Below are 26,391 nucleotides of genomic sequence, written 5' to 3'. Positions count from 1 at the left end.
TGTAATTTGGATCCATCTCTGCTGTCCATCAGTGTGTTGAGTGCCTATTCAAATAATTAGGTTTTCTGGTTTATGTTACATCTGTCAACTAAATGAGAGCGCTAAACACAAAAGATTAATTCAGACACTTCACTCTTTGGCTGGTTTTCTATTCCAAAGGCTCTTTTAATAACTTTATTAATAATATATATGGTAATGATAAATTATATAAATTGTTTTGAAATCTATTTGTTCTGCTAAAACTGCAAATCTTCCTTGATACTGTAGGACTCATCACTACTTCTACAGTCTACTCATAATGTGACTGTGAATGCTCGCAATTCAGATGGTGAAGTCACAGGCAGATTAAACGTGGGTAAGTCTAAATTATTTTCTTTTGTTTAGCATTTTGTATGGATTTTAATGAATATTTGTAAAGAGTTTTGAACATATAAAGGTCAGTATACAATGCTAATTGTTCATTACGATAACCACATTTGAATAGCCCACCTGCCACACAATATGCACTAAGATCATATTTCTCACTCACCAATTAATTGGTAACTCCATAAATGAATAAAGCATTTGTTTCCTGGAGGTTTTGACAGGAAAACCAAAGGTTTGGCTGTCTGTTTTTGTCTCACTGTCATTAGCTTTTTACAAAATTATTTAAATGGTTCAGCTTTCTGTTTTTCTTTCACACTCTTTAATGGCTGTACTGGTTTAAATTAGGCAGTTTAGGGGTGTAACTGACTGGAGGAAGTAATTTATATGCTGTTGCAGTTCATTGAAACAGTAGTGGATTTGTGCTTTCATTTTCTCTCTCTGTCCAGAGAGGGGTGTCAGCTGGAATTTGAGTGTTGTAAATTCAAATTTGACATGGTCTTGAGTGCTTGCCTTTACATTCACTACAATGGTGTATCATGCCTGAGGCAACTAACAGAGCTGTCCAAAGTAGACCTCCTCCTTCAAAGTGCTCTGGAGCAAATTAGGTAGAGTAAAGTGCTTGAATTATGTCTATTTCTTCAAATTCTGGTGAATGCTGGATTATCTACACTACAAAAAACTCTAATATTGTCTTCCTTTTTGAAGTGTTGGTTCAATAATTTTTTTTACTCTTTTGGAATATATTGTTTAGAAAGAATTATCACCTTATGTTGAGGAATCCAGAATTCCTTAAAAAGACAAGCGTTCTTCTTTGAGGGCTTGTCCATATGTATTTCACATTTCGTGCACATTCATCCCATGCATTCGAGTTTGGATTCAACAGCAGTACCTGCACCCTACGTGGCCTAGTACTCCCCTACCCAAGAAAATAAAGGGTGGCATGACCCAAACACTCCATTAGTTCTTTCTTACCACCTATTGCTATGAATAAAAACTTTGGCAGTATCCAACCCTCTCATTCACTGTGTGATTTATACTTTCTAGTATAAATAGTTCATGATCATTGTAGTTTTAGATTGTTAGTTAACAGTTAGTAATAGTTTTAGACTTTTATTCTCCCTTTTTAAAAAGTCCATATTGTTTTTCATTAGTTTTCCTAATGAGAATTTCCCAGTAACAGGTCCAGAACTTATGGATGAAAAAAAAAGTCTCCTAGGTTTAAAAATTGCCCATCTTGTGGTATAGTAATGCTGCTTAATAATGGACCTATTGTGCCTGAGTAAAGGGTACATTCCTGAGAAGTGTGCCATTTGAAAATCATTCTGTAAGATAACAGAAAGGTAAGAGAGGCTCACCGCATGCTATTTTTACTGGGGAGGTCTATACGCCCCTCTTCAGATCCTTCTGCACCAGGGCTCTTGGTACTGGCAACATTGGTACCCACCACTGGGGGTACTGATAGCTTCTGTCCACCTGTCTATGGTAGTGACATAGTACCAACAGTTTACTCGATACTGGGTGATCTGACTGTCTCGGAATCACCACTTTTGTCTTGGGTGAACATAACAACTTCAATACCAGCTAATACCCCACTACAGTGCCTAGTACCTTGGCGATACGAGCTAAGGGACACACTGAAGTTTTACCTGAGACCTCAGTTAAGACAGTTCCAACTCTAGGAGAGAAATCAGCCGCTTACAGACAACCAGGAAGTCAGCTTTTGCAGCCCCATCCACGGTTAGGTCCTGCTCGCCACACAGATATCAGAAAGCCCTGCAGGTAGCTCAGACAGCAATTCCATCTGCTGAACGCCAAAAAGATCAGGGCTCTGAAGGAAGAGGATTTTCAGGCTGCTGTCAGATAATACCGTTGCCCGTTTCCTGTTCAACACTTGATAAGGCTGTGGTACAATTATCATCAAGCATACAGCCAAATGATTATAAAACATTTCAAGAATCATTATGCTGAAAGGTGGACATTCTTGAAATTCCATTGAATGTTTTCCAGGAGAAATCCCATAAAGCATATATACATCTCTGCCTGGACAGTTTGCAATGCCAAAAAATTATGGCCTGCTGGAGCCAGTCAAAATCCTCAGGAAGACACATGACGCTTACATCTGGCTGACAGCTACATCCAAAAGGGCTGATCAACTATCTCAAGTTTCCTCATGAGGATTTGAGCAGTTCTATATGCATCCCCTTCCTGAGTCACTACTAGTAACAGGGGGACCAGACAACAGAGACCACCAAAGACTATGCCCCATGAAAAAGAACTTTAGAAACTTGGTTTATCAGCTGCAAAAATTATTCTTCTGCCAGTTTGATTGCCAGTTATCAGTGTTTATTGGCAAAATACAATTGGACAAAATTCCACATGGCAACAGAGAGAAATTCAAGTCTCTTGTCTCAGAGGGCTGACTCATGGCACAAACGTCTCTCCAGGTTGCTCTTGATGTTTTGTACACAGTGGTAAGATCCATGGCCACATCTTTTGCCATGAGGAAGTCCTCTTCACTAAAATTGCCCTGAATACCTAAAGAAGTAGAAACAGCAATAGAGAACCTGCATTTGAGGGATATGATTTGCTTCATATAAAGACTGATGAGGCCTTACATTCATTAAAAGATTCTCAAGCAATATTGAGCTCTTTAGATGTTTACACACCTACATCGAGAAGTAAGCAAGTCAGCTCACAACCATATTTGAGACAAACCTAATACTCACAACAGAGACCATTAGAAGTTTCTAAGAAAAGACAGAGGACTTAGAGGAGGAGGCCATCAGCCTCCACTTTGCTGTCTGTTCGTCCTGCTACATCAACATAAAGGAAATAAATTTGACTCTTATTCAGGGCCGGCTCCAGGCACCAGCATTCCAAGCAGGTGCTTGAGGTGGCAATCTGCAAGGGGCGGCAGTCTTTGCGTTTTTGCCCCCAAGCAGCACGCTGAATTGCCGCCGCGGACGGCGGGAGCAGTCTGTGTGCCGTTAGGGCGGCACGCGTTTCCACAGCGGCAATTCGGCGGCAGCTTCTATGTTCAGCTGTCTGTGGCGGCGCAGCTTCTGTCTTCCGGCTGAAGACAGAAGCTGCCGCCAAATTGCCACCACCGCGGAAACGTGCGTGCCGCCCTAATGGCGCACGGACTGCCCCTGCTGTCCATGGCGGCAATGCGGCGCGCTGCTTGGGGCAGCGAAAACAGTAGAACCAGCCCTGCTCTTATTGGTACTCTTATTTGACTCGTATTGTACATCTTCTCCATTATTCTTCCATTACCTATCCACCCTTCATCCCCTCTTTGGGGACCATTAGTTTTATTTTTGTGGGGCCTGGAACCTTATCACTATAGATCAGTGATACTCAGACTGAGGCTTGCAAGCAAGTGGCTCTTTAATGTGTCTCCTGCAGCTCTTTGCAGCACATGATATTCAGGGGCGGCTCCAGGCCCCAGCACGCCAAGCGCGTGCTTGGGGCAGCATGCCGCGGGAGGCTCTCTGCCGGTCGCCGGGATGGCGGCAGGCGGTTCCGGTGGACCTCCCGCAGGCACGCCAGAGCCACGGGACCAGCGACCGGCAGAGCGCCCCCCGCGGCGTGCCGCCGTGCTTGGGGCGACGTAATCGCTAGAGCCACCCGATGATATTAAAACACTGTATGATTTAAATATTAACTATTGGAGATCAAAATAAAATACTATGTTTTAGTGATTCAGGAATCTGTGAGTCTGTTAAGAAGAGTAGTTGTCATTTTGAAGAAGAAAAACACAACCACCCTTTGATCTTGACAGGAGTCATTCTCTTCAACAATCAGCCAAACCCAAATAGATTCACAACTGGCAATCTACATTTCAGGCCAGAGAATGCCAGACAAACCCTCTGCTTTGACTCAGTTTACTGTGTTGATAGGATGGCCAGTCTGCTGGATGATTTTTTGGCATTTCAAATAAAATCTGAAAATATTTTTCAACTAATTTTATGTAATTTAAGAAGAACATGATAGGCAAAATTTGTAAAATGTGGGGCCAAAAACTGTACTTGATATGTAAACAGCTGAGGGATTGTTTTTTGGAAGAGCTTATTCTCCCTAATAATGAGGATGTTGCAAACATATCAATAAATCATCATTATTTTTGTTAATTAAGGAAGCAATATTACACTTATAATGATCAAAGATCCTTTATATGTCCCCCATCACCATAGTATCTAAGCACTTCACAATTCCTAAATGCCTTTCGATGACTCAACGTCGATAAGAGTGGATTTTGAATGTGGATTTTGAACCTGGTGTTACATGGCTGATTATGTAGAGTACAAGAAAGGAATAATGATGAAAGTTCACTTAATAATTATTTATCTTGTCAAATATGCTTTTCAGGTCCTAAAATGGTAGAAGTCCATGGTCAGCAATTTCAGATCAACTCCGTAGATGGCAAGCCACTTTTTACAGTGGATGAAAATGAAGTTGTAGTTGGTACAGATAAACTTCGAATCACAGGTTCGTAATAGACATTTAAGAAATGCCTGAAAAATGTGTTTCCACATATAACTAAAGCAAAACCACACACAGTTAAGCTAAAATAACATTTACATTAAACAATGTGCATGTAAATGCAAGTTCTATCTTTACCTCATTAGGAAAGGGAAAATTTGAAAATGTTCTGACCTTTAGCAATAAATTTAATGTATGGGTTAGGAGTGTCATTAGCATTATAATGGGGTTTGCATAAACTTCACCGTAAACTAGTTCCTGTAGGTAATAGACGTTGTGCCTAAGCTGTTTTTCTCATCTATTTCTTATTTTAAGTACACATGGTAATTGGTAAACTAAGACTGAAGGAATCCTGCATAGTCTTATTTGTGTAACCATTTGGATTGAGAATTCTAAATGGAACTTTTGCCAAGTTCTGCTGTAAAATAGTGATTTTTTATACCTTCTTTCAAAGTGACAGCATGCTCTTATTTCACCTTGCCTTTGATATTTACACCATAGAACTTTATTAAGTATAGTGCATTTAAAATGTCACTTACTAAAAGACAAATTTGCCTTGGATGTTATCAGATCATGTTTGAATAGTTCTGCACATCATTAACATTAATACAGAACAGTAGTTACTATGCTTTTATTTGATAGCATACATAAAGACATTTTACTGTGCTCCATTGTAAACTAGTACTTACATTATCTGTAGCCACTAACAATATTTTACAGGTCTAACTTGCTTTAATATTTACATATTAAAGTTTAGTTGCTCTGGATTTAAATTGGAATAATTGATCAAAGAAAATACTGACATTGCCACGTAACTTACATTCAATTTCAGTTTCCATATTTTAGAACCTAATTACAACTGTCATATTTAACTTGCTTTCATTATTAGTACTCTAAAATCGTGAGGTCTTAATTTTAATAGATCAAGTCAAGTTATTCCATTGTATAAAAAATATAACAGTAGTAGTTAGTAGAAGTACAATTAGCACTTCTAAGACAAATTTAAGTTAAAATATGTGTTCATAAATTGTGTTTATTGCTCGGGGTTATATCTTAAGATTTTTTGCTTTTTAACTTACCAGTAATTGAAATTACAACTTTATTTAACCAGGAAATCACCTCAAATGATTATTATATGCCCAAGGGACACCAAATTTTAACAAAAAAAGCATGTTTAGCAAAGATATGAAAGACTGGACAATTGTTAATTGATTTTGAACAGGTTTATCTGTGCACAAAGTCAGAATCAGTCATACATTCATTGAAATAATGATGTTAAAATATGTATTCTATTCCTTTTTAATCTTCTAGTTGGCAAAGATAATTGTGCAGTTCTTCTTCGAGTGATTGCTCATATGCATTCCAGTTAGGTGTGCGCGCGCCGCGTGCACGCTCGTCGGAAGATTTTTACCCTAGCAACACTCGGTGGGTCAGCTGGGCGCCCCCTGGAGTGGCGCCGCTATAGCGCTAGATATATACCCCTGCCGACCCGTCCGCTCCTCAGTTCCTTCTTACCGCCCGTGACGGTCATTGGAACAGTGGAGTGCAACATTGCTGACCTCCACAGCCCTAGCTTCTCACTTGTTGTTTCTCATAGTTGTTGTATATAGTTCTTAAAATATAGTTAGATTAGTTTACTAGTTTGTTGTAGTTAGTGATAGTTACTTAGGGGAAATTGGGGGGCTAGCCCTTCTTTTTCCCAACCTGGTGCGGGCTCATGCCCAAGGCACCGGGATTTAAGCCATGCTCGGCCTGCCAGAGGCCGATGCCGATTGGAGACCCTCACGATTCGTGCCTGCGGTGCTTAGGAGAGTCTCACCTGCCAGATAAGTGCTGCATTTGCAAGTCCTTCAAGCCAAGGACAAAGAAGGAGCGGGACTTTCGTTTGAAGCAGCTCCTAATGGAGTCGGCACTTAGCCCTGCGGCGCCGGCACCAGCCGCTCCGCAGACACCTTCGGTACGGAGCGCTCCAGCGGTTCCCGTCCGTTCCGGTACCGAGGCCCCGAAGAAGCAGCAGCCGGCACCGGCCCCCCGGCACCGTTTCCTCTTTCCATCGCGGAAACGGAAGACGGCACAGACTTCCTCCAAGGTCTCTGCACCTGGACCTGGCGCCCGGCCTCCGGCGCCGGCACCACCGGCACCGACACCGACGGCGCATGAACCGTGCGCTGTACCGTTGACTCCAGCACCGCAAGGGCCGTCGAGTCCGGTACCTCCTTGCTCCCAGGTGCACACCGCGGTCGAGCTCGCTCTCCCGTCGATGCCTGAGACCTTTTCGACGGCGAGAGAGCTGATAGCGTTGACGGAGCCAACGCATCCTCAACCCCTGGCACCGCCGGTGCGGGTTGTTAAATCAGCAGGCAAGCCGGCTATAATGAGGCCTCCCTCCCCTGACAAACAGGACAGACATTACTCCAGGTCCCGGTCCCGGAGGCGTTCCCGTTCTCACCGCTCCAGATCTCGGCACCGCTCGCAGTCCCGGTACCGCTCTCCATCGCGGTACCGGTCGTACTCGCGGAGACGATCCCGGTCCCGGTCTCCTGCCCGTTCCCGGCACCGGTCCTCACGCAGCCGTTCCCACCGTCGGGACTCGAGATCCCGGTCGACCTGCCGGCACCGGCGCGGTAGATGGTCCCGGTCTCATTCCCGGCACCGCGAAGACCGGCACCGTTCCCCGGCACCATCCAGGGACAGACTGGCGGCGTCGACGGCGCAGTCACAAAGTCTCTTGGCACCGCCGTGGCCTTCGAGACAGCCATCTGTCTCCTCCCAGGCTGATAGCGCAGTTGACCAGCGCACCGAGCCTCAAGGCCAAGACCAGGGACCTCCTCAATGGGCCTTCTGGACTCCATGGGCGTACCATGAGGCGCAAGGAGCCCCCTTTCCCACTCAGCGCTCCAGGCCCTCCGACTACAGGGCGCCTGAGGCCACGGTCAGCAGGCCTACTCCCGCAGCCGTGGAAGAGGGGCCGCTGACGTCCATCGATGCAGAGCATCCCCCCATCGACGAGGCCCCGCAGCAGCTCACTGAACCCCCACAGGACACTCTGGTCCCGGGCCTGTCATCCGCTTCCTCCCCAGATGAGGCGGTGGCAGGGGCGTCCGCCTCGGGTTCTCCTCCGATCGACCTTCGGGCCCATCAGGACTTGTTGCAACGGGTGGCCCAAAACATAAACCTGCCAGTTGAGGAGGTGGCGGAAGACGACGACCCCGTCGTCAATATCATCTCAGCTGATGCGCCTCTTCGACTGGCCCTGCCGTTTATCTGCACGATCCAGCGGAATGCGGACACCGTTTGGCAGTCACCAGCTTCCATCCCTCCAACTGCCCGGGGAGTGGAAAGGAAGTACTTGGTCCCCTCCAATACTCACCCTGCTCCATGCTCATTGGTGGTCCAGTCGGTTAACGACCGTGAGCGACATGGCCAACAAGCGCCAGTGCCTAAATCGAAGGAAGCGCGGCGCATGGACCTTTTGGGCTGCAAGGTCTACTCGGCCAGTGGCCTGCAGTTACGGGTGGCCAACTAACTGGCTCTCCTCAGCAGGTACACCTATAACACCTTGGTGTCACTCTCGAAATTCTCGGAGCTTGTGCCACCGGACTCCCGGCCTGAATTCACGGCCCTTGTTGAGGAGGGTAAGAAAGCGTCCCGGTCGGCCCTCCAAGCCTCGCTGGACTCGGCAGATTCGGGAGCCAGGACCTTGGCCTCTGGGGTGACCATGAGGCGAATTTCGTGGAGTCAGACCTCAACGCTCCCGCCAGAGGTCCAACACACCATCCAGGACTTGCCTTTTGATGGCCAGGGTCTCTTCTCTGAGAAGACCGACTCAAGGCTGCAGACCCTTAAGGATGGTCGCGTCACGATTCGCTCCCTGGGCATGCACATGGCGGTTACCCACAGCCATACCGCCCGTACAACCAGCCCAGACCGTGGCCAGATAACAGGCACCGGGGCAAAGTGAACCGGCGCAGACACTCGGACAATCAGGGAAACCAGTTCCAACCGCCCTCGAAGCCTACTTCAGGGCCCAAACAGAACTTTTTATGGGATGCCCGAGTACGGCCCACCAGTTTCATTGCCGGATCCTTCCCCGTTGTTTTCCAACCGTCTCTCCCAATTCCTACCGGCTTGGTCCCAGATAACATCCGACAGCTGGGTACTTCGCATGGTGGAGTCTGGTTACCGCCTCCAATTTGTTTTGCCCCCTCCCTCCCACCCACCCTACCCGTCCCTCTTCAGGGACCCCTCTCACGAGCAATTCCTCTTGCAAGAGGTCGAGACTCTGTTGAGTTTGGGTGCCATAGAGGAGGTGCCGGACGGCATGCGGGGCAGGGGGTTTTATTCCTGATATTTCCTAATCCCCAAGGCAAAAGGAGGTCTGCGACCAATCCTGGACCTCCGAGAGCTCAACAGATTTCTGGTCAAGCTCAAGTTCCGCATGGTGACCCTGGGGACCAATATTCCCTCCCTGGATCCGGGAGACTGGTTTGCCGCCCTCGACATGAAGGACGCGTATTTCCATATCACGATTTACCCTCCTCATCGACGCTACCTGCGCTTTGTCGTCAACCACCAGCACTACCAGTTTACGGTGCTCCCCTTCGGCCTCTCCATGGCACCGAGGGTCTTCACCAAGTGCATGGCGGTAGTCGCCGCGGCCCTTCGCTGTCGTCGGATACATGTTTACCCGTATCTCAACGACTGGCTGGTCCGCGGAACGTCCCAGCAGCTCGTAGCGCAACAAATGGCCGAGATCGTAGGCCTGTTTCAACACCTAGGCCTTATGATCAACGCCGAGAAGTCTACCTTGACTCCAACGCAGAGGATAGAATTAATCGGCGCAGTCCTGGACTCCAATCTAGCCAGGGCCTGCCTCCCTCTGCCTTGGCACCAGGCCATGGCTTCCATCATCCGAAGCCTGCAGTCCTTCCCAACGACAACGGTGCGCACCTGCCTCAGCCTCCTAGGCCACATGGCAGCGTGCACTTTCGTGACCCTATACGCGAAGCTCCGCCTTCGCACTTTTCAAACTTGGTTGGCGTCGGTTTACCACCCGCACAGGGACTCTATAGACACGGTGGTCACGATCCCGAAATCGGCCCTCGAGTCGCTCAACTGGTGGTTGGACCCAGGGGTGGTGTGTGCCGGGGTCCCATTCCGCCACCCTCACCCCTCCATCACTCTGACTATGGACGCCTCGGCCATGGGGTGGGGTGCGCACCTCGGCAGCCTACACACCCAGGGCCTTTGGTCACCCCGCGAGCTGACCCTCCACATCAATGTCAGGGAACTGCGAGCGGTTCGCTTGGCGTGCCAAACCTTTCGCTCCCACCTCCAAGGTCGCTGCCTGTCCGTCTTCACAGACAACACGACAGCGATGTTCTACATCAACAAGCAGGGCGGTGCACGTTCCTCCCTGCTTTGCACAGAAGCGATGCAACTGTGGGAATTTTGCATAGCCCACTCCATACACATAGTAGCATCGTTTCTTCCGGGAGTGCAGAACACGCTGGCAGACCGTCTCAGCAGGTCTTTCCTCTCCCACGAGTGGTCGATTCATCCCGATGTGGTCCACACAATTTTCCAGAGGTGGGGCTTTCCCCGAGTAGATCTCTTTGCCTCCAGACAGAACAGGAAATGCCATCTGTTCTGCTCTTACCAGGGCAGCTCCCACGGCTCCCTCTCGGACGCATTCCTCCTCCTGTGGACGGATCACCTACTGTATGCCTTCCCTCCGTTCCCCCTCGTACATCGGGTCCTGCTCAAGCTCCGGAGGGACAGGGCCCGCCTCATTCTCATTGCTCCGGCGTGGCCGAGACAGCACTGGTACACCCTGCTGTTCAATCTCTCAGTGGCGGATCCTATTCCCCTCCCGTTATGGCCAGACCTCATAACACAGGACTTTGGCAGGCTTCACCACCCGGACCTGCAGTCCCTCCACTTGATGGCTTGGCTCCTGCGTGGCTAACCCGAGCGGAGCGGGACTGTTCCGCTGCAGTGCAGCAGGTGCTGCTGGAGAGTAGGAAGCCTTCCACTCGGTCGACTTACCTCGCCAAGTGGAAGCGTTTCGCACACTGGTGCGATCAGAAAGGTCTCAACCCTCTCCTGATACCTATTCCCAAGATCCTGGACTATCTCTGGTCCCTCAAGGAGCAAGGCCTCGCAATCTCCTCCTTGAAAGTGCACCTGGCGGCAATTTCCGCCTTTAGGCCCAGCATAGGGGAACGTTCCATCTTCTCCAATCACATGGTTTCCCGTTTTCTTAAGGGGCTAGAACGATTATACCCTCCGGTACGGCACCCAACTCCTACCTGGGATTTGAACTTGGTCTTAGCCAAGCTTATGGGAGCCCCCTTTGAGCCCTTGGCCACGTGTTCCCTTCTCTACTTGTCCTGGAAAATGGCCTTCCTCGTCGCTATTACTTCGGCGAGACGAGTCTCTGAGCTTCGTGCCCTAACGGCTGACCCGCCGTATACTATCTTCCATAAGGACAAAGTGCAGCTTCGGCCACACCCCGCCTTCCTGCCTAAGGTGGTGTCGGTTTTCCATGTGAACCAGGACATCTTCCTCCCGGTCTTCTTCCCAAAGCTGCACGCATCCCGTAGGGAACAACAGCTTCATAGCCTCGACGTGCGTAGGGCCCTCGCTTTTTACATAGACCGAACGAAGCCTTTCCGCCGTTCGCCCCAGCTCTTTGTGGCGGTAGCAGATCGCATGAAGGGCATGCCAGTCTCTTCTCAGCGGATTTCGACCTGGGTGACATCATGTATCAGGACATGCTATGAGCTTGCTCAGGTCCCGGCTGGTCATCTCTCTGCTCACTCTACAAGAGCGCAAGCCTCTTCTGCCGCCTTCCTGGCCCATGTCCCCATTCAGGACATCTGTCGGGCAGCGACCTGGTCTTCCATTCACACCTTTGCTTCCCACTACGCATTGGTGCAACAGTCCAGAGATAATGCAGCCTTTGGCTCAGCAGTCTTGCATTCTGCCACGTCTCACTCCGACCCCACCGCCTAGGTAAGGCTTGGGAATCACCTAACTGGAATGCATATGAGCAATCACTCGAAGAAGAAAAGACGGTTACTCACCATTGTAACTGTTGTTCTTCGAGATGTGTTGATCATATCCATTCCAGACCCGCCCTCCTTCCCCACTGTCGGAGTAGCCGGCAAGAAGGAACTGAGGAGTGGATGGGTCGGCAGGGGTATATATCTAGCACTATAGCGGCGCCACTCCAGGGGGCGCCCAGCCGACCCACCGAGTGTTGCTAGGGTAAAAATCTTCCAATGAGCATGCACGCGACGCGCGCACACCTAACTGGAATGGATATGAGCAACACATCTCGAAGAACAACAGTTACAACAGTGAGTAACCGTCTTTTTCATTGGTATTATATAGACATATAAGGCTTGATTCCCTTTCACATCACTGCAAATCAGGAGTAAATCCATTAAAGTCAATGAAATTGTTCCAGTATAAAAAAAGCTGTATAAGTGAGAGGAAAATCAAGCCCACTATAACAATTTTAAAAATAAGCTCTTTTTTTAAGTATTACTTGTTCATTAAAGACAATGTTTTCAGTTTTGTGTAGAACGTTGAGTAAGCTGTGGACATATGAAATAGTTTCAGGCTTAAAAAACACGTCAAGAATATTTTGCAATACTGTATCTTTATGTACAATATAGTCCAACTTCTCTTCTCTTTGCATCTCTTATATACCTTATTCATCATCATCATCATCACTACTCCCACATTGGTCATTGGGGCACCATCACTGATGAGCAATCAACCAATTGTCTCCACCCCCGATGATTGTGTGTCAGTGCTTGAGTCTCCGCGAAGTCCATTCCTGTCCACTCTTTTATGTTGTCGATCCATCTCTTCTTCTGTCTACCTCTTCTCTTCCCCAGTACTGTCCCTTAGAGGATGATCTCGGATAGGTAAGATGATCTTGTTACATGGCCATACCACTTCATCTTGTGCTTCTTCACGGTCATCAGGAGGTCTTCATATTACCCAGCACATTGGGTGATGATGTTGTGGACCTCTTCATTAGTGAAATGGTCGAAGTAGGAGATGCCTAGGATTTTACGGAAACATCTCATCTCTACTACCTGTATTTTCCATTCAAGTTCTGTCGTGAGGGTCCATGTCTCGCATGCATACAGAAAAATTGAGATGATCAATGCATGCAGCAGTTTCAGTTTGGATTCCAGGGAGATGTTCTTATTCCTCTAAATTGGCTTTAACTTTGCCACTGCTGCTGTAGTTTGCACAGTTCTTGCCCGAATTTCTGCTTTGGATCCTTCATCAGTGATGATTCCTCCCAAATACTTGAACTATTTCACTGTCTCCAGCCCTTGTCCACTGACGGTGATATGTGAGCTGATCCCATCACATTTGTTTGTGATCAGCTTGGTTTTCTCTGCACTGATTTCCATGCTATATTTTGCAGAGGTTTCATCCAATTGTTTCATTTCCTTCGCTGCCTGCCAGGCGATCAATGTCATCAGTGAACAGAAGATTTGAGATTGTTCGCCCCCAAATGCTAGCTGTGCATATGAGATCTTCTAGGGCATCAGTCATCATGTGCTCCAAGTAGATGTTGAACAGTGTGGGCGAAAGAAGGCAGCCTTGCCGGACTCCAACAGTGGTGTGAAACCACTCTCATTGTGCCATTGATGAGAACTGCACTGCTGGTCTTGGCATATGTTGTTTAATGATAAGAATAAGCTTACGACCAACACTGTACTTCTTCATGGTTGCCCAGAGAGCTTTGTGCCATAATCTGTCAAATGCCTTCTTGAAGTCAACAAAGACGTGGTAGATGTCCTGATGGTGTTGTAAGTACTTCTCACATAGAACACAAAAGTTGAAAATCTGTTCTGTGGTACTTCTTCCAGCACGAAAGCTAGCCTGTTCTTCAGTGATGATATTGTCTGCTTGTGGCTTCAATCTGTTCAATATGACTTTCAACATCACTTTGCTGGGATGGCTAATTAAGCTTATGGTCTGGTAATTTTGACACAATTGCAGGTTGCCTTTCTTTGGCAGAGTGATGATTAGTGACTGTGTCCACATGGAGGGCCACTCACCTGTCTGCCGATCTTGTTGCAGATCTTGCTGAGTACATCTATTACTAAACCAGATAGTCTCTACATAAAAGAATTAATGGACACAAATCAGATGGCAAGAATTATAACATTCAAAAACCAGTCAGAGAACACTTCAATCTCCCTAGTCACTCGATTACAGACCTAAAAGTCACAATATTACAACAAAAAAACCTTCAAAAACAGACTCCGAGAGACTGCTGAATTGGAATTAATTTGCAAAATGGACACCATTAAATTAGGCTTGAATAAAGACTGGGAGTGGCTGGGTCATTACACAAAATAAAACTATTTCCCCATGTTTATTCCCACACACACACTGTTCCTCACACCTTCTTGTCAACTGCTGCAAATGGACCATTTTGATTACCACTACAAAAAGCTTTTTCTCTCCTGCTGGTAATAGCTCACCTTAACTGATCACTCTTGTTAGAGTGTGTATGGTAACACCCATTGTTTCATGAAGTGGGCTGTAGCCCACAAAAGCTTATGCTCAAATAAATTTGTTAGTCTCTAAGGTGCCACAAGTACTCCTGTTCTTTTTGTGGATACAGACTAACACGGCTGCTACTCTGAAACCTATTTCTCCTTTGAATTTCATCAGTTTGGCTGGGATGTTGTCAATACCTCTAGCCTTTCTATTCTTGAGTGATTTCACAGCTGTCTCCACTTCGTCACGTAGTATTGGAAAGTCATCCTCCTCTGTTGAATCTGAGCTGTCTAAGACACTAAGATCTCCATTTGTCTGGTGGTTGTATAGATCAGAGCAGTATTTTGTCCACCTATTGATGATGTCCTTTTCTTCTGTAAGACTGTTCCCTTCTTTGTCTTGAATTGCGTTAGCTTTGGTCCATCTTTCCTTCATCAGATATTTTACAACCTGGAAGGCTCGTTTGCTATTTTTATTATTGATACACTCGTCAATTTTAGAGCATTGTTTTTCAATCCATATCTCCTTGGCCACCTTCATTCCTTTCTTGTTTTTTTTGCCAGTCGCTCTGTATTTATCAGCTCCCTCAGTGCTGTTCTTATCTCTCTTAAGTTCTCTTCTGATGTCACCAGTACTGGGTTTACAATGGCACCAGGCTAATGCTCAACAGGGGCCCGTCAGCTGGCCAGGCGCTGCACTTCACTTGCGTTGCCAGCCGAGAGACCACCGCAGGCTGGCTCCTCTCCTCTCCAGCCCCTCCCCCGTAGTCCTCTCGCCTGTCTGGCAAGCCCAGGTATCCCTGCCCTGTCCCATCCCCTCCACCCATTCACTTCTCTGCCAGCTGGGCTGGGGGACTCTTGGGGAGTCACGTTCCACAGGGGTCTGCCTGCCCTGCTCCCCAGCACGGCTCTGACTCTGGGCAGTCTTGCTCTCCCCACCACCTCCCAGGGCTGAGCTGCCTGGGACCAGTGCAAGGGCCAGGTCATTCTTGGCCAGCATGTGGGGCAGGGCTCATCTGGGCCCCAGGCAAGGGGGTTCTGAGGGAGCCCGCTCAGGCAGGCCCCTCCCACTCTGATCCCTGACCGGCCCCAGCTGTGATGCTGGCTCAGCCCAGGCAAGGAAAATAGCCCCCGCCCAGTGGGCCGGTGAGTGTGGCTGGGGGGCAGGCCGGGCGGGTTAGTGGTCTCTGGGGATGGCACTGGGCAGTGGGGGTCTGTGTGGGGTACTCCTGGTCCCCAAGGAGAATGAAAACAGCCCAGGTCCCCCTCCTACAGCGTTCTTTGTTTCCCTGCAGAAAGTGAAGGAGGAACAGGGGATGTGATTGGGAATGTTCATGGCATAGTTTGGGGGCATTGCCCCCCAAATAGAGGGGAGGGGTGGGGACCACATGGGGTGCAAGATCACATGCCACTGCTTCCTGCCCCCAGCCATTTCTGTGAATGCAGAGCTGCGCAGCCCAGCTGAAAAAAGAAGGTGCTGCTCAGCTCCCTGGACTTTGCAGCTGGACACACCTTCTGAGTCCTAGTGCTGGTTGAAATCCCTTCTGTATGCTGGGAGCCATCCTTCATTTTGTACAACAGTGAGTGCCCACGGTAGGGTAGGGCAGGGGAACGAGGCAGGGGGGAAGAAAGGGGGTGGGATGGAGAGGAGCTGGAGCAGTGGGGAAGGGGCATGGGATGGGGAAGAGAAGGGGATAGGGGAAGCGGGGGCAGGGGGAAGTGGGGGCAGGGGGAAAGAGATAGTGGGGAAGGAAGAGGGTAGGATGAAGAGGAGATGGAGCAGTGGAGAAGGGGCATGGGATGGGAAAGAGAAGAGGATGGGGAAGTGGGGGCCCAGCATGCAGATCCCCTTGTGAACAGCTGGGGCTCCCTTGTTAAGCAGGCCCATCAAACCCTCACCCTGACAAGCCCCACCTCCCCTGCATCTGTACCACCCCGATGAGCACCCCCAGACACCCTCCCCACTGAGCCCCAACCACCTACACCTAGACTCCCACCCAAATGAAGTCAACCTCCCTTGCACCCAGACGCACCCCCTGCTGACCTCCAACCACTTTCACTTGGTCCGCCCTGCAGACTCCCATTGCCCCTGCACCTGGAACCTCCCTATGCATCCAGATACCCCACTGACCTGCCTGCACCCAGACTGCCCTACACAGAACCCTCTTACCCACCACTCGACAGAACCCTCTTACCCCCATCTGGATCCCCCCACACTAAGTCACTCTGCACTTGGATTCTGCTGCCAGGCTGAGCCTCCCTGCCCACATCTGGTGTTCCTGGCACAAAAGGGGCAGGGCCCCGGGGTGTTTCTGTGGCAGGCATGGCCCTTGTGCTGTGTCAGGGTCAGGTTCAGCCTCACTGCCAAGTCCCTGAACCAGATTGTTATAGCTGGCAAACTCCAAAAGTCTCAATCCTCTCTCATTGGTTACCACATTACAGAAAGGGCCACAATAATCTCACCAGTCTGCCTGTGTGTCAGTACCCACTTTAGCATTCCAATTTCCCTGTACCTCAGAATATCTTTCTTGTGTACCTTATCAATGATGTCTTGGAGCTGATTGTAAAAATCTTCAATTTGCTCATCATCATAATCTATTATAAGGGCATAGACTTGTACCACCATGATACTAAATGGTACTGCCTTTAGACAGATGGAAATAAGCTTGCTGGACATTGGTCACTGTAATAGAGTACATGGCCTTCTGTTAGTACCTCTCCAAAGTTCTTCCATCTGACTTCAGAGATTCCTAGCAGGTGCCAGGTGTACTGTTCCATTTCATACATGAGTTTTTTCAACCTACCTATTTGTCTCAATGTCCTTACATTCCATGTGGCTATGGTGATGTTATCTCTTCCACAGATCCTCTTTGTTGGGGTTATACCAGTAGTATACTTGTCGTGTCTGCCCTGGTGGGAGACAGATGGCACGGTCATTATTAACCTGGGCTGCGATCAATCCAGTATGGACATCATTGACTTGCTCATTATATTGTGTATTTGGGGCAAATTTCTAATCTGGTGAAGCCCATCCCAGGCATGGTATCATTATTTGTTATGCATGGCGATATGCACCATGCGAGCTCTCCCTCGCTGGGCAGATCTGCTGTCTCAACACAATGGTCATACTCTTCACCTGAACCTGGAAATACTCCACCTACAGGCGTGGTTCCTGAATGGTTCCACCATGATGAAATAACCTGCTTGGAACAAGTTAAACATGTGTTATTAAATAGCAGGAAACTGACTACAAGAAATACCTACCTTCATAAACGGAAGAGGTTCTCCGCCTAATGTCAAGGAAGACACTTGATGAGTGATTCAGCACCACTACCATTAATCTTAGAATACCTATTGGAGCTGAAAAGCACTGGCTTAACAATGAGCTCAATCAGAGTCCATCTTGTGGCCATTTCAGCATTCCATGGACAGCTCAATGGAACTTCGATGTTCGCACACCCTACTACAAAATGCTTCCTCGGGGGTCTCATAAATGTTTACCCAGACGTGTGATGACCTACACCAACATGGGATCTCAACCTGGTAGTGAAATGCCTTGCTAGACCATCATTCAAACCATTAGCCACCTGCTCATTACTCCACTTATTGATGAAAGTAGCATTCCTGGTTGCCATTACCTCATCCAGCAGGGTGAGAGAGATAGGGGCGCTCATAGCAGATCCTCCATGCACAACATTCTTCAAGGACAAGGTCATGCTACGTCCACACACTAAATTCTTACTGAAAGTAACCTCAGCATTTCATATAAACCAATCTATTCACCTACCGACATTCTACCCTAAGCCTCATGGTACTCCAACAGAAGCTGACCTACACACTCCAGACATTTGAAGGACGCTATCATTCTACCTTGAAAGAACCAAACCTTTCAGGAAATCCTCTAGACTTTTCATCTCTACTACCAAGCGCTTGAAAGGCAATGCTATATCCATTCAGAGATTATCCAAATGGATTTCCCCATGCATTCAAACACGCTACCATATCCGGAATACAACCACCGGAGCACATTAGAGCACATTCTACTAGGTCCATTTCAACCTCAATAGTGTTCCTTAATAATGTTTCAATACTAGAGATCTGTAAGGCGACCATTTGGGCCTCCGTCCACACATTCACAAAACACTATGCAGTCACACAGGACTCCAGGCTGACGCCATAGTGGGCCTCACAGTACTTACTTCAATGACTCAGATGAACCCAAAGTCCCCCCAGCCTTCAGAGGGGCACTGCTCTACAGTCATCTAAAGTGAAGCACCCGCAGGGACACTATTTGAAGAAGGAAAGCTTACTCACCTTGTGCAATAACGGGAGTTCTTTGAGATGAGTGTCCCTGTGGGTGCTCCACTACTCGCCCTCCTCCATTCTACTTCAGAGTTCGCATTGAGGATTCTGTGGTAGAGAAGGAACTGGAGGGCTTGGGTCATGCATGCGCTACACATGCAGGGCCAGCTCCAGGCACCAGCATTCCAAGCTGGTGCTTGGGGCGGCATTCTGCAAGGGGCGGCAGTCCCTGTTGTTTTGCCCCCAAGCAGCACGCCGAATTGCTGCTGCGGACGGGCGGGAAGGGGGGCAGTCCGTGTGCCCTTAGGGCGGCAGGCGCGTTTCCGCGGTGGCGGCAATTCAGCGGCAGCTTTTCTATGTTTAGCTGTCCGGGGTGGCTTCAGCTAAACATAGAAGCTGCCGCTGAATTGCCAGCTCCACAGAAACGTGCCTGCCGCCCTAAGGGCACACGGACTGCCCCCGACGCCGGTGGTGGCAATTCGGCATGCTGCTTGGGGCGGCGAAAACTGTAGAGCCGGCCCTGTACACACAGCACCAATGACACCATGAGACACCTACTGTGCACGTGCGACCCCCGCAGACATTGCTACCATAAGTCTCTGATCAATGGCACTGGGACCCACTGCCACCTAAAGTGGAGCACCTACAGGGGCACACATCTCGAAGAATTCCAGTTACTGCACAAGGTGAGTAACCTTTCTTTTTTGTCTCTGCCACCAGATTGTTTTTGTTAGAGCAATGCAGAAATATGAGATTAATATTCAGGGATTACTGTCTTGAACTCATGTTACTCTGATGATTATCATTCACAAGTTATAATAAATGTCTGTCACTACAGTTTAAATGGTTAAAGTTATGGTCAAAATTGGTGTTGCCCTGTCTTTTTTCTTAATGCTGAAAGTCTGTGCTTTACTCACCAATTTAGTCTAAAGATAGGAAATGTTACTTACTGGTTACCATACAGTATACTGCAATACCTGAGAAGAAATTTCAGTCCAAACTCTATCTTTTTTTTTTGTGGTATTGTATAAGACTTAAACATTTTCAAAAGACTTGTGGGGCTTTAGTTATGCAGCTGCTATTAATTTTAATGAAAATCTCACATTTAAATCCTACCCAGCTATTTGAATATGAAGGGTCACTGTTGTAACTATCTCAACAATTTATTTGTGCATTTCAAGAGGATTTTGTATTCATTTTGGGGATTTGTATTTGCACTCTTCACTTTCCTTTTTTTTCTTCTTCCGGTATTGGACTCAGAACTTTAAATATATATTTAATATATCTGCCTTGATATTAATGTATGGAAATTTAATTTATGATACTGGAATGGTGTGCAAATCAATGTACAATTTTCTTACATTTTCCATGATATATTTTCCTGTCTTTCAGGGCCAGAAGGGGCCATTTTTGAACACTCTGTAGAGACACCCCTTGTCAGAGCAGAGGCTTTTAAATCGCTTAGGTAAGAACTTCTGCATAAAAAATATATATGTTTTATATGTAAAATATAATTTTCTACAGATATTCACATTTTCTTTTAGATCAACATAAATGTGAACTTTAGGGCATCCTAACAATATTTACAGTAATTGCTGGTAATATTATTCCCTTTTCGTCCTACTTTGTGACTTATTTATGTTAATTATGTTCTGTTATTTTGAGGATTCACTTAGAGATGAATTTTTAAGATTGATCGTTGGTGTATATTCATGATGAGTATATTCATGATCATTAAAGTAATGTACTGGTGTGTTTTAAAGCTTTTAATTTCCCTCATCTAAACTTATACTTGACTTTATTTGGAACACTTAAAGTAACATTTACACTTTTCTTTATTACGATATAGTAGAAGTTGTTTATCTGCATTAAGTTAAAAAAATACTTAATCACTGCCCAATAGTTATGTAGTCAAGATTTTTTTGGACAAATATTGTACTAGGGAAAAAATGGCCTCCACAGTGGTATCTGGCACAAGCCAATAGAAAACCTCTGCAGAAATGCAGTCTTTGAAGGATGTATGTGGTGGATCTGTTAAGCCAAACAACCCAAGGAAAGGATGACTGGCCACTTAAACATAAAAAAGTCCAGCTCTGTAGCATTAAGGAGTATTTCCTGCTGAGAAAATTACTTTAAATGAGTTCTGCTCCTGTCATGTTCCAGATCTCCCTAATCCTGGGATATGGTTCCTTCACACACACTACTGTGAATTTTAGGGTATTTTAGCCAAAGTAAATCCCATGTGTGGATTGTGGTGAGGAGATAAATTCATTCTACAATCAGCATGTGATAGTCTTAATTTTAATTTTTAAATAGCTATGTCAAAGATCAGAGTAAGAGGGAAAGAAAGAGAGAACTCCCCCCACCCACACTATCTCTTTCACTCATTCACTTCCAGTCTGCTGCTTCAGGAGGGACTCCCTCATCTGTGGTTTCATTCCCGGGGCTCCTTCTTTACCCTGATCACTATTTTGGGTGTGGAGAAAAAAGAGAAAATCTTCAGGGTTCATGGGCCTTTCTTCATGTCCCTGGCTGAACTTCCAAACTGGACAGTTACATTTGAAGAAAAGCCTTCAAGATACTTGAAGTGTACTGAAAAATTGACCTTCATGGATGAGCATACCCTTTGTATTATCTGTTTAGTGAGTTGGCCATGCCAAATAAAAGCACAGGTTCAGGTCTAGAATGTTACCTTGAGTTGCCAGTGCTCAAGTGGAATGACTTAAATCCCAACTAGTTGTCCATGTTCAGTATATTGAGTTAGTGGGATCAGAAACTGTTCCAAAGTCTACAAGTTCTGTTATTCATTGTTTTGGCATCAAGTTATTCCAAATTTAAATCTTGACCTCCTCTTCAGATTAGTTTGGTAGGGACCAAGCTATAAAATATCACTTACTCCCTCACCTCAAATATCACAATGCCTTTTTAGAGTCTAATTTATTAATATTCTGCTCTTCATCCTCCTAGTGGTTCTTCTGGTCAAATGATTATATTCTGCAGGCTGTCACACAAGCTAATATGATATGAAGTGGTTAAGGGTGTAGCAAATATTAGACCTACTGAGACTTGAAGAAAAACCATTAGCCTCAAATGTATGTGGGGCCTTGTGTGTCAAGGGTGTTGTAACTTCAAAGCACTAAATGTTCATACCCTTCAATTTATAGCGTATGCATTGAGACCTCCTTCATTGTTCTCTGCGTATGTCATTAGGGTTTAGTGCATCAAAGTAAACAATGTTGACGCAAATGGCTTTCTCAATTACACAGTCTCCTGGATTTGTAGCCCTAGTGTTGAATTTCAAAAGAGACTGATTTATTAGATAAGAAGTGACAAGTTTGTTAGACCATATCTTCTTGCTGATAAATAATGGAGACAGGGCAGTGCCATTACTCCTGCCTTGGTGTCTGTCTTTTCATTATCCTGTTTGCTTTAGAAATGTGAAGCAATACAAATGGAGTCCTTTCCAGATTAAGTGGCTGCATTCATAAGTCTCACTCAGAAAGAAAAGGAGGTGCGGGTTCACTTTTTTTACTCCCTCCCCCCCCAGTAAGAAGGAAAAGTGGTAGAGTGTCTAGTTACAGTGCACATTACCTGTTTTTAATCCCACCTTTCAAATTAGATAAAAGCTGATAAAAGCTGCAATAACACAGACCAAAAATCTTCTTCATTTAAGTAGTTCTAGTTCTATCCTTTCAAATGCATAGAGAGAGAAATTCTACCTTGAGAAGTATCAGAGGGGTAGCCGTGTTAGTCTGGATCTGTAAAAAGCAACAAAGAGTCCTGTGGCATCTTATAGACTAACAGATGTATTGCAGCATAAACTTTCATGGGTGAATACCCACTTTGTCAGATGCATGTAATGGAAATTTCCAGAGGCAGGTATAAATATGCAGGCCAGAATCAGTTTGGCGATAATGAGGTTAGTTCAATCAGGGAGGATGAGGCCCTCTTCTAGCAGTTGAGGTGTGAACACCAAGGGAGGAGAAACTGCTTTTTGTAGTTGGCTAGCCATTCACAGTCTTTGTTTAATACTGAGCTGATGGTGTCAAATTTGCAAATGAACTGAAGCTCAGCAAAAAGAACAGGAGTACTTCAGCAGTTTCTCTTTGAAGTTTGGTCCTGAAGTTTTTTTGCTGTAGGATGCAATCTGCTATTGTGTGGCCAGGAAGGTTGAAGTGAAGGGAACAGATGCCCTAGTTCTCCTAAAGTTAGAGTCAGAATTCAAACATTCTCTTCATTGTGATGCCAATACTTTTTTTTTCTTTTATAATTTATAGTACTTTGGTGTTCTACTTCTTTTATACTTTATATCCCTAAATAACATACAGCTCATGTTTAGAGCTTGTCATTGTAAGGCATATTGTTCACTTTTTATGATATAACTTATTTTTAGTTTTTCTAATACTATTGTAGTATTTAGACAGTTTTTCACCTGTTACATTTAGATATGTAAATCCTTTATAAACCTCAACATAATTTATCTGAGCTAGGCATTCGCATTTTTGGAGTGTGAGATGCTTCCGTTTTTAGGATAACAGTTGTCTACACTGTATGTTCTCCCTGCTGTATAGTTTATCAGTGTGTCTGCTTATCCAACCTTCTTGGCAGCAATAAGATAGTTACCTAACATCTAAGGTCAGAACTAATTTCCATCTGATATTGGCCTTTAAATAGATGTCTTAGAGCCATACAAGTAGACCTTCTGAGCGTAAATCCTATTGGTCAGAGTGAATCACTTTTAGTGCAATCAGTTCTGGGCATTCTGCCAGTACTTTGTCCAAGACTTTTATATGTACACTCACAAGTGAGGTCAGACTATATGACCTACACAGCTCCACACTTTTGTTAGATTTTAATATCACCATAATTATTAACTGTAAAAATAATGTTCTCAGTATTCCAGAGAGTTGAACCTTTGTCAAAGTGTTGTTATAAGTATATTGTGCACGTTATCAAGATATCTGAGAAATTCCTATAAAATTAACCATTGAGTTATTTTTCCAGATTATGAATTCTTAATGGCCTTCAGGATATTCTGAAGAGGTTTCAATATTTCCCTAGATAAATTCTAGCCCTGTTTTTAACAAGAGCTATTGTTTTGGACGTTCCTCTGAATCTTTAAATGATAACTTGAGGATGCTTCCTGTTTTGAGAAAATGTCTGTACCTAAGGCTAAAAGATACCAATGGAATAGATGTTTATTAGCCTAAGATGTAGTAATTGTACACTTTATAATAACTTGAGAATATGATTATGGTGAAGTATTTTATCACCCCTCACAATGTACTTAGTTACTGTAAATCTATCTGCTGTGATTGGCTGCTGCTATCAGAACTCAACAAATTTGTTCACAACAAATATGGCCCCCACCGCAATCTTCTTAGTATTTCCTCCCCAATGATGAAGGCTTAGACCTTTCCTGACCAGTAAAATGACTTTGTTTTGTAATCCAATTATATGCTTGTATAAGTTAAATTGGTAATAGGGTGGGAATAGGATCAGAAACTGAAGTAGTCATGTTTCTATGAACATATAGATAAGAATTCTGAGGGAAACACTTAGAGAGCTGAATAGTGGCTAACCAGAGAGAGTGATTTGTAAAATCATTGTTTGATTATTGCAGTAATACAAATGCATACATGCTAACTGCCTAATAATGGCTCTCAACTAATCAAAGTACAGAGATCTGTATTTGCTGTCATAATGCAAATTAGAAACACCAGCCAATCACAGTGGAATGAATTACATAACTGAAAAGTAATTACACAATTGTGTCTCAGCATTTCTGTTCCCTGATGGTGAGACAATTCCATTGCAGTATAATTTTTATAAACACTGGCATTAATTTGCTTATATACTTTTTCATTCTCAGGTTGGTTAAAAAATCACATGAAGTACTTCATTATGGCAGTTTGAATTACTCTGTTCTCTTCATTTAGTGCACTAATAAAATCCATGAAAAGGACTAGTTAAAATAGCTGGTATTTTCTATCTTTCCAGGGATACCACTTCTGGCCATGTAATTAGGAAATACCTCAATTTGTCTCTGTTAGAAGCTGGGTACCAATTTTACGTACTTCTGCACAAGGATTATATTTGAAAAGACTTTGAGTTCTAATGTGAAAGGGATTTTTCCAAGTATACTTCTTTTGTTCTGTTATGGCCTACAAGCTATGCAGCTATTTTTTTTTAAATTAATCTAATTATAATAGTAAAATACTGACTTATTAAGTGGGGTTGAGTTTTCTAGCTTCATTGCTATTCTTCAACTCATTCCTAATATTTCGTATCATCAGGAAGCTATAGTCCTAACACCTTTTCAGAGTCTCTTGGAATATATTTTTAAACACTGTCTCACACATGCTTGACTAGGTCCTATTTTAATGCTGTTTATTTTTATTTATTTCTTGAGAGGTATTCAGAGCATTTGATGAGGTGGGTGAATATTAAACATTCATTTCATATAGGCAAGAGTTTTTTGTGGCCCACCATTGTCATGATAGAAGGAGGACAACCTAGGACAAAACAGGCCTATTTACTGATTTTCCTTGAGTAGCATATCTCACTGCAGAGTTGTTTTTGATCCAGTAGAGACATGGAGATAGTCTAGAGCTGCCAATCCCAGGGACAAATGCCTCAAAGCACTGTCCCCTTGATACATGTCCTGAAGTTCTGCTGCCATGGAATCTATGATGCAATCTCAGACTCCCTTTCCAGTGAGGAATTAAATCTTATTTCTCTCTTATTTTAGAGACATTTATTAAACTTTTTAGTTTTCAAGTTGTCTTCTTGTCATGTGGTGGAGGGCAGTCACTTTGAGCTATGCCTATTTTTGACTTATGCCTATTTTTGACAACTATAAACTACCCGCATAGCTCTGTCTAGTAGGCTCTTTGTTAAGAATTGCCATCTGTATCATCTTAAATATAAATTAACAAATGTAGTAGGTATTGACTAAAAGGTGAAGTCGATTGTTTGACTACACTCATGGTTCATTCTTAACAATGTTTGAGACCAAATAACTGGATTTAGCCAAATTTATTGTCTAAAGACAAAGCAGTACAATATTAAAAGGGGACATACATACTCTCGTTCCAGGAAGCAAATCTTATCACACAGCATGTTTACCTTCCATAGAAGGTAAGCTTCAAAGATATGCATTTCAGCTAGTGGTATTTATAGTAGTTGAGGGTAGCCGTCGGGCATAGACCTTCAGTGAGATAGGGCCTTGTCTATCCCGAGCATGTGAAGACAGACTCCGGCGGATTGAGCGGATGAGACCTTTTGGAATAGGACCAACGGTCATGAAGGCGGTTTCTGCAAGCGACGTGGTACGCTAAGAGCACGGCAAGACACGAAAGACGCCCTGGTCAACCACTGCGCCCAGCCCATCTCCAACCGTCTCGACTTTTGTCCTGCCATTGGAGCAAGATGGAATCTGGGAAGAGAGAGTGAGGCTGACTATGCGCACCTCTCCCTCACTTTAATCCAATTTATGCGCAAGTCTTGACATCCCTCCAATTCCCGTAAACTTTAAAGTCCTGTGGCGATGGGCGAGCGACGAAGCAGCAGGTGTGGATACACTGGGATCTGTAGCCGCGGACCTGCACACAGGCGGCTCAGGTCTAATGGTCGTCTTCTTGCTGACCGAAGCAACAGCTGGATTCGGCATCTACCTGAGTGACTGAGCAGCCCTCTT

The 26,391-nt window shown here is 45.4% G+C and overlaps 1 protein-coding gene across 11 annotated transcripts in view; it reads left to right on the top strand.

The window, feature by feature from the left end:
• SGCG (sarcoglycan gamma) overlaps window positions 1-26,391 on the top strand; it is a 149,734-nt gene that overhangs the window by 83,821 nt on the left and 39,522 nt on the right. For all 11 annotated transcript variants that reach the window (XM_045017543.1, XM_045017489.1, XM_045017481.1 and 8 more), the window contains 3 exons: window positions 268-355; window positions 4,735-4,854; window positions 20,085-20,157. In XM_045017543.1, the coding sequence (XP_044873478.1) occupies window positions 268-355; window positions 4,735-4,854; window positions 20,085-20,157 (281 nt within the window). The remainder of the gene's footprint in view (window positions 1-267; window positions 356-4,734; window positions 4,855-20,084; window positions 20,158-26,391) is intronic.

This window comes from Mauremys mutica, chromosome 1 (assembly GCF_020497125.1).
Source record: "Mauremys mutica isolate MM-2020 ecotype Southern chromosome 1, ASM2049712v1, whole genome shotgun sequence".
In the NCBI taxonomy this organism is placed as follows: Eukaryota; Metazoa; Chordata; order Testudines; family Geoemydidae; genus Mauremys; species Mauremys mutica.
The sequence above is the reverse complement of the archived record's forward strand: the minus strand, read 5'-3'. Positions and strand labels throughout refer to the sequence as shown.